At 47.4% G+C, this 9,341-nt stretch overlaps 1 protein-coding gene across 3 annotated transcripts in view; it reads left to right on the top strand.

Annotated features, from left to right (window-relative positions):
- The first annotated feature begins 518 nt into the window (after positions 1-518).
- Positions 519-9,341, top strand: part of TTLL11 (tubulin tyrosine ligase like 11) — a 130,597-nt gene continuing 121,774 nt past the window's right edge. Inside the window, exon 1 of one of the 3 annotated variants that reach the window (XM_059715713.1) lies at positions 519-827. In XM_059715713.1, the coding sequence (XP_059571696.1) occupies positions 651-827 (177 nt within the window). In that variant the 5' untranslated portion in view covers positions 519-650. The remainder of the gene's footprint in view (positions 828-9,341) is intronic. The other 2 variants (XM_014603712.3, XM_059715714.1) reach the window with 2 other exon arrangements.

Here is a 9,341-nt window from a genome sequence, read left to right as displayed (position 1 = left end):
AAATTTTAAGAGGAATGATTGTTATTTCTGCACAGATTTATGAACTCAAGATGAATAATAAGTGTGGAGTCACGTCTGTGTCTATTTTTGTCATCTTAGAGTGAAAACGCCCAGGTTTTTTTTCTTCTTCTCTCGTATTGGGAGGCCCTAAACCGTAGCTTAATCCTAAACCGGGCGCTGCGGTGAAGGGTGCAAACGTGATTCGCTAGAGACTTCCAACAGCGCTCCAAAGCTGGGGCCTCTCTCAGTGCTTTGCAACAGGAACAGCCCAACCAAACCCTGCTCTGTCACTTTTTTGTAGGCAACTCCCCCCCAGGGGCAGCTCAGGGCTGGCATCCTACACACAGCCCCCAGCTTCCAGCCACAGCGGCCTTTGCCCGCTTCCAAGATGGCTGCGGCTCCTACCCTCCGCCTTATGGAACGTGGGAATCTCCGAGGGCCCTGCCCGCTCCCAAGATGGCGCCCATCACGTGGGCCTGGCGCCCGGGGTTTCCCCGAGGGGCGCGCGGGGCCGTCAGCGCCTTGTGACTGTGCTTGGCCCCGCGCGGCCGCCGTCGCAGCCGTTGCTAAGCAGGCCGCGGGGCCCGCATGGCAACGGGCGAGGAGGCGGCGGCCTGCGCGGGCCCCGCCGCCGCCGCCGCCCCCCAGTGATGGAGCCGCCGGGCTCCCCCGCCGCGGCCCTGCCCCCGCGGCCTCGGGGCGCGCCCAAGCGGGGCCGGGGTCGGGGCCGGGCCGCCCGGCGCCCGCACGTTACCGTGGACAGCTCCAAGGCCAAGACCTCCCTGGAGGCGCTCAAGATCAGCCTGCGGCAGCTGCGCTGGAGGGAGGTGAGCCCCCGGTCGCGCAGGCTCTGTCACGCGTTACCTTTATGGCGCGTTGCACCCCAGGGGGGGCATGCACCGGGGTCTGGAGGCTCCCCCGGCACAGCTTCGGGGCTGGGATCGATGGCTGAGGGGTGCACGGGCTCTGTCACACGTCACCTTTATGGCGTGGCGTGCCCTAGGAGGCCGCGCACTGGGGTCTAGACACGCCCTCCCCCCAAGGGTTGGGTTTAATGGCTGAAGGGTGCACAGGCATTGTCATACGTTACCGTTATGGCGCATTGCGCCCCAGGGGAGGCATGCACCGGGGTCCGGAGACCCCTCCCGGCACAGTTTTGGGGCTGGGATCAGTGGTTGAGGGGTGCACGGGCTCTGTCACACATCACCCTTATGGCATGGCGTGCCCTAGGAGGCCGCACACTGGGGTCCGGACATGCCCTCCCCCCAAGGGTTGGGATTAATGGCTGAGGGGTGCACAGGCTCTGTCAAACGTCACCTTTATGGCGTGGCGTGCCCTAGAAGGCCGCACACTGGGGTCCGGACACACCCTCCCCCCAAGGGATGGGATTAATGGCTGAGGGGTGCGCAGGCATTGTCACACATCACCTTTATGGCGTATTGCACCCCAGGGGGGCGTGCACCAGGGTCTGGAGACCCCTCCCAGGCGCAGCTTTAGGGCTGGGATTGATGGGTGAGGGGCTCATGGGCTTTGTCACACATTACCTTTATAGTGCGCTGTGCCCCAGGGGGACGTGCATCTACTCCCCTTCCTCCCCCCAGCCCACGGCTTCAGGGCTGGGATCTATGGCTGAGGGGCGCGCAGGCTGTCGCACGTTACCTTTATGGCACACATGTAGCTAGGCCCCCCCCCACGTGGTCACGCCATAAAAACGGCTCTAAAAAGAGCCCGGCGGGGAGCCTGGCTGCGAAAAGCGTGGTGTGGTGTGGGAGAGCCTCCGCTCATCACCAGCGGGCACGGCGCAATAAAAGGCACACGTTCAGATGAAAGCGGGGCACAAACCGGCGCGACGTGCAATTTCAAGCACAAACTTCTTAGCGGCAGAGTCGTTTGGATCGTGCAATCGTTGCTTTGTGCTTTGGTCTCCATTTATTGCGCGATTCATCCGTTTGTCATGTGAGAATTACTCGGCATGGGCGGTCTGTCCGAGTTTATTGCGCGATTTACTCATCCGTTATGTGATGATTACTCTGCATGGGTAGGCGGTCTAAATTTATTGCGCGATTCGCCACTGAATCGCGTCGGATGGGTAACGTGGAGCGGGGCCTTTGGTGACTGTGCCCGGAAGGGATGTGTCTGTATCAGTCGCCCCGTACCGGGGCTGTAGAGGAGGGGGGATCGCGGTGAGCGGGGGACGTTAAACGAGCGGACGCGGGTCAGAATGAAGATCATGTTTAAAAACGCGCTGTGATAAACGTGGCAAGGGGGTTCGGAAATGTTCCCCGTTGCACGAATTGCTGTATTGTGAAGATGCTGGACACACTCCCAGCCCCAGTGGCTTCGTGGTTCAGGCCACCGGAGCTGTGAGTGTAGCCAGTAACTTCCTTAAAAAAGGAAAAGGGTAGGGTCGGAGGAAACGGAGCGGCACAGGGATGTCATCAAGTGGGGGGACGATTCGTATTTCTTTGCAGAGCTGGAGTGTAGAGCCCCACTTTTCAGCTCTGCGTGCTCTTCCTCGGCCCGCTGCCTTCCTCCCATGGGGCGACGGCAGCATCCCGCTAGCTCTGTGGAGGCAGTGGTCTCCTCCAAGCACCTCTTCCCTTCCTACGCGGGAGTCATTTCACACGTGGATCTGCGGAGTACCATCCGTTCCATGCTCCTCCTAATAGAGGGGTGTATTCATAACCTCCAGAAATCTTATTTGGGAGTGTCTGATTTGTCCACTGGTTTTTAATGCACCTAGTAATGCAGACAGACTTTCCCTCTCTCTCATGAATAGTGCAGGTCTCCTTTAGTTTAATTGTACGTACAAATACTTTTGGAACGAGCTGTATTCTCCAACATAATGTTGCTCTTCTGATTCGCATTGTATTGTTGCCCAGCTGTAAATGCATTTTTAGGACGTTTTAGAAATGACATCTCATGAATAGGCCGGTGGTGTGTTAACTGGAAGAGGTCTGAATGCTTCTGATAACCTTTTTGTTTAACGCTTTTTATATATATATTTATTTACGGGAACATTGCATAACACGGATTTGTTTCTGACAACTGCCTGACTGTTCCTGCGTTTATATTCATTTTCTCCCTACAGTACTATGCTGTTTATAGTTGTTTTGCCTGGTATGCGTGACTGATAACACCAGTTAGAAAAGCTGTATTGTATTTGAAGATTCAGAATCTGCTGTCCTAGGAAGTAGGAAATTATTTTGTTTAGATTTCAAGATGAATGAAACATTTCAAGTACGGATGGTGGTAAACCGCATGTGCCAGCTCCTGCTATCATGATGGGGACCAAGAGTGAAATACTTCCCTATTGATTTCAGTGGGAGTTTAGCCAAGCCCGGATTTCAGCTTATGTAGGGAGAGGAATAAATGGAAAGAGGTCTCCCCAATTTTAGAGGTGAAAGAGACTGAGTGTGAAATTGGCTGGGGGAGTAAACGGCAGTCTGTGTGCTGGATGCTGAAACTCCCATTATCAATAGACTTGACGGGTGGCACTGGACCCATAGCACTTTTCCCAAGTGTTTTATTGCAGCCTTTCATTATTTAAATCCTGTTGCAGAATGTCAGATTCTCATTAAAGCTCCAGTTTTCTACTTGTGCCCATGCTGCAAAATAGCAACAAAAGCTAACCGTGTACAGTTATATCCTGATATACTTGTTCATTCTGACACCAACACCTAAGTACACCTGCCGAGTGTTCATCAGCAAGCTCTCTCAAGTCTTTTTTTTTTTTGTAGGAAAAGTGTGGGACAGGTCTGACAGTTTCTTTTCTGTGCTTTCGTGGTTAAGGTTTGTACGCTTGCAGATGTTTCTGTAATGGGCACTTCTGAAATTCTAGTAACTTATTACAATTAATCCTGCAAATGACACTTGTAATCAGCCAAATTTACTAGCTAATTTTAGGTCTTCTGCTTCTTGATGTTTGCCCTGTTCTGTGCCTGGGTCCCCTGGTTGCTCTCCATTATGTATTCTGTCCCAGAAATGGAACTGTTTCACACACCCTGGTTCTCCCCGTGAACACAAACATTATTATCAGCATTCTCCTTCCAGCTCTATAACCTACAATAACAATCACTTCAGTTCCTCTTAATCTTTATTTGTTTACTGTCTCTCTCCATATCCTTTCCTCTCCACCCATTAATTTTGTCAATATTTTGTATCTAGTCTGCCTTGCTTCCCCTGTGGGCTTCTTTCTTTTTTTCTTAATAAAGGCCGTTCAGCCAAATAGTGAATCTTAACACATTTGGCTGTTACACTTATAGTCCATCATAATTCATTCTGCTCAAGCAAGTCCTCATAATGAATTTCTACAGGTTTACAAGCCGTTACATTGAAGAAGGATAGCTATATTAACGTGTAACATTGTCTTTTGTCTAGGTTGTTCTCCTAAGGATCTTCTGCACACAAATTGCTTTGTGCTTGAAATAAGCTTACAAAATGACCTGCTGTTTTAAGATTACAGATGATTTGTGCCTACTTTGCATGATGTTCTTCCACAGTGTTACTTCTTTCTCGGATGCTATTACTTCTAAGTGACTGACTGGACTTTATGAGCCCAGGGGCTCTATTAGAGAACGCAGGAATCTGCAGGGATTGTTAGACATTTACTAGATTAGCCAGAGGCATTTGTGATCTTCTGTTGGAACTTCAGCATGGGAATAAGATTTAATGTGATGGAATCATGTTAAATGAAGCAGACACCCAAAATGTGTGTATGTGGGGTTGGGGGAGGAGAATAATGCATGAAAAATACAAACCCTGTAGTGTAAGAAAAGCTTGAGTGAGGGGGATTTGCTACTCTGGAATGCCAGCGAGTTAGTTAAGTGAAGTGATCATTATCTGAGGGTGACCAAAGATGGTAATTACGTTATAGGTAATCCCCAAGTAAAACGGTGTTGAAATAGTTTTTGACCAATCCACTTGATCCCTACCCCCAGCCTGGGCCAACCATATAAATACCAAGAATGTAATTTTAAACTTTTAAAAACATTTTTTTTAGGTAACTTAAATGTCATTATCAACTATATGACCACGTACTCAACACTGGATAGACAATAGGGAAGAACTGCCTAACTATGCAAACTCTTCCGTTCGAGCATGTAGGAGAAATCTTCCTCTTCAGAACTAAGAAGAGGCTGTTGTACAAGCTGGGGATTTCAGCTGCTTAGATCTGGGAAGGCAAAGGAATTTGTTTGAAAAATGTTGGAGGAGAAAAATTTCAAACTGATAAAATGCATGTTGTAATTTCCACCAAATTCTTTATGTTGCGCCCACATTAAAATCAGTCTAACAGTGAGATTCTCTCTGGGAAATATCAGGGAAATGCTTTGGTTTTGAGGAGCTGGAAGCTGGCTGCAACCTTAACTATGGAGCAACTAACAGATACCAATGGGCATTTTTACACACACTCCGGGAGTGGGGGGGATGCTTTAATTGGAGCACCTCGAAGAGCCACTCTAATTAAAGCACCTGGAGCATTTCATGCATCAGCTTCTCCATGCTTCAAGATGGTGGCGGGGGTGCTGTATCTAAAGCTTGTTGAAGGAGCTTTAGATAAAACACCTCTGCTGCAATTTTGAAGCATGGGGATGCTGATACACGAGACATGGAGGCTGGCTGGAGTGCAGTAATTTTTCACGCTTCAGCAGACTTGATTAGTTGTTGTAATTGCAGTGTGTCGGAACAGCCTCCTGGCTCGTGTACAAGGCACCCTATGAAAATTGCTGGGATAGCGCAGCAGGCCTTTGCACTGGACCTTTGAATAGCAGCATGGATCATATTTAATTGCTTCCTCTTTAAGGATCAGATTCTAGTCTCTAAATACTCAATGAACTTCATCGCGTATCTTCAAGAAATTGGTCCTGTTGCTAGGCAGATTAAAACTGGTTCCATAGCATAGAGAGATTAGTTCATTAACTCCCGTGTTACATTTATGATGCTGATGCTAGTATTAGCGTGCTAGCTTTAGTGTTGACCGTGCGATAGTTCATGGAGCTCTATAACGGGTCTAGAATTAAGTGGCAGCTGTTAGCAGCGTGGTTGAGTTTTACCTTAAGCATGGGCTGTCAGCTTCTCTAAGAAATGAATGTAGCGTATGTGTTTCTGATCTTTTGTGTAATCAGCCATGAAGAAATTTTCTAGCACTCTGTTCCTGGTCCATCTTGATGGTGACAGTTCTCCTTAAAGGGAGATGGAGTGTGATATAAACTAGTGGTCTGATATTTCTAGTGCAGGAGCAAGTGCATGTCTAATGTAAAGAGACAAGAGTGTTTACATCTACAAGATTGGAAGCCTTATTTTTTGCAACATTTCCTTTGCATTAGTAACGTTCTCTGTCCAGAACTCTCTATTTTTGCTAACGAGTGCCAAACGCCATTCACTAACCCGCATCCAGCACCACTAGTTCAGCAATATGTCACTCTCCACTGCCTCTCAGTTCCTCTAAAAATAACTCCAAAACCTGGCAGTTTTTTCTTCATTATAAGTAATTTTTAGGCCTTCGTGTCAAGTGATATAGAGGGCAATCTCTAAAGTGGCAGAGCTTTTTGACACAGAAGGTTGTTGCTAGTGGAGAGAGTGAAAACATTCCTCCGGAGAGTCTTGGTTCAAGGAGAGCTGATTCTTTGAGTGTTGCTGTGCAAGCTTACCCAGCAGCGTTTCAGCCAAGCATAAAGGAATATTTACAGAAGCTGTACTGAAAGTAGGTAACTTATCTAAGTGTTCGCAGTGTCTATATCAAGGCCCTTGTGATAGTAAAATAAACATGAGCTAAAGAAATGTTAAACATGAGCAAAGAAAACTCCAGGAACCCAGATGCAAGCACCTTATCAAAAGGACAGTTTGGGACAGGGGAGCGGTGCAGACCGCTGACTCTCTTGTGGGCTATTGAAGGATATGGGGGGCCTGGGACAAGATGGAAGTGGAACTAACTCCCTTGGCCCCAACCCAATCTGCAGGGCCCGGCATTGTACTCTCACCTACGTGTTTCTGACCCCCTCTACCACCTGGTGTCCTCTGTTTCTCTTTCTCTTTGCGCTTTTCTTCAACTACCCCCTATTTCTTACAACCTCCCTTTGTTTCTGTTCCCTGTTTCTTTTGCTCCCTCAATCCCCTATGTTCCTTACAAGGCCCAAGCTTCTTGTTTTGTTTTGGCACAACATCTCCCCGGTCCATCTCTGCCGGTGCCGGGAGTCAGCCAAATCTGCCATTCCTGATGCATTTATAAAAACCAACTCTGCTGTTGAACAGTCCAGGACAGTTGTCCTCTGCTGCCTACCTCTGCAATAGTGGTTTAGACAGGGACGTCTACATTTTATGGGATCATCCTGGCACTACACTGTAGCTGGTGTTATTTCCATTTATATGTTTCTCCTAGCCCGTTAATCCTTTTAGTCCCTGTTAGTCTTCTCCACTGGACTGCAGCTCTGTTAAGTACTCTGAGTGCTTCCCTTTTCTGGCTTCAGTGCCTCGCGGTATTTGCTTTAGCTTTATTCTTCCAAATTCTGCGTAGATCTGAGAACTAACTTTCTTGAGAGCTGCAGAGCTTAGGGGCTATGTGGTGTTGAAGCTCGTGGTTATCCAAGCCCGCAGTTTTTATGAAGGATTGGGATATCTCCTGAGATCTCTGTAAGATGAGGTTTACCTGTATTGATCAGAATATATTGCACTGTGTTTTCAGTTATCATTTGCTTAAACCTTTGCCAGTCTTTGAGAGTTTCTCATATTGATTTCAGACTGACTGTTACATAGGTTCCTCAGATGATCAGAAGCCTCTCTTTTATTAACCTCGTAGGCATCAGAAGTCTTCCTTCATGTTTTGTGCCATCTTGGTTGTGTGGAGCGGCGTTGTCCCCTGTCAAGGAACACTGTCTCAAAGGGTGGGAGCACAGGCTTATGACGCACAGTGAGGTCTACTTCACATGGCTGCCTTTTGTTCATGGTCCACAATGGGAATGTTTGGGGGCTAGACACATCCTATTGATCCTCAGGGATCTGCTGGCAGGGGGAGTTAGCAGCCAAGTGGGAAGAAATGCCTTTGTTTGTGCCTGATCCACTTAGAACCTGCTCCATTGACTTCCATGCCCATATCCCCTAATCCTCAAAGTGGTGCGGGTGGTAAGTGGTAGTTGGTGCCGCTGTGCTGTGCAAATGAGTGTTGTTGCGTAGCAAGTTGCAGCCTGCAGTTGCCCCTTACACTTCCAGCAAGGCCAGGTCTGTCTCGGTACAAACTTTTGCTGACACAGCTATGCCAACTGGGGGGGAGTGGTGGAGGTGATCCCTCTGCCAACAAAACCAACTAATGTAGATACAGTTACACCAGCAAAATCGTGCTTTTTTTTTTTTGGTGGTGGAGCTTATTTCATGGTGGAGTGGAGAAAAGAGGTCAAAATAGGCTGTGCTGGTGAAAGGTCAGTTTTGCTGGTATAACAGGGTGTGCAAGGAGTACTTTGAGAGTAGAGTGTTACTAACCAGTAAAGCACTCCTGATCTAGACTTGGGCCAAGATTTAAAGTATCAATCTTAAGTGTTTTATAGTAGTTCAGATTCGCATACTTTTATTCTAGCTCCCACAGTTTCCGTTGGATGCCATATTTTTCATTCCTGGTCTTAAATGGAGCTTTAAAGTCCTTTTGGCATCAAAAGTGCTACTTAAATCTAAGATTGTTACCTTATAAAGTATCTGGCAGGTGTAATCAACCTTGTGGACAGTTGCATTGTTTATATCTGAAACTTCATTGAAAAATAAGAGACACAAATCTCTGTTGCCCACATATAAATGCTCCTGCTGACGATGAAAAACTGCAAAGAAATACAACTTAATGCTTCCTGCTTTGTTTTGGCATCTAAAATTTGTGTTGTCATCAACCGTTGCAAGGAAGGGTTTAGCAGAGACATAAAAGATGAATTGATTTAAAAAAAAAAAAATGCCTTGCAGAACTTTGAAAAGATTCCCCTTTCTCTGTTTAGGTTCCCACACAGCACTGGGCTGGTAACTGTAGTCAGGCGGACTTGTGTACAGAAGCTTTGCCGTGTAGGATTAGTTGCCCTTTGGGCAAACAAAGCCAGGGAAGGGATTGTTGTTAATCCAGTGTCAATAAAACAAGAGGGGGAAGATGTATGTAGCTATTTCACTAGTTATTTAAGAAGCACTTGGAGGTAGAAGACTTTATTAAGTATTGGCACTTTTCTCTGACTTGTTTCATCTTGTTTTGAAGTATTTATGAAGAGTCAAGGTCAAATCAAGATATGTGGGAGTGTAATGCCCTCCTTGTATTTCTGATTGAACTTGTTGCACATATTAACTGCATTGCAGCTGTTTGAATCTCAGCCTAGGTTCCA

Source organism: Alligator mississippiensis, chromosome 12 (genome assembly GCF_030867095.1).
Source record: "Alligator mississippiensis isolate rAllMis1 chromosome 12, rAllMis1, whole genome shotgun sequence".
Taxonomy (NCBI): Eukaryota; Metazoa; Chordata; order Crocodylia; family Alligatoridae; genus Alligator; species Alligator mississippiensis.
Note: the sequence above shows the minus strand (reverse complement) of the source record. Positions and strands in the feature narration are given on the sequence as shown.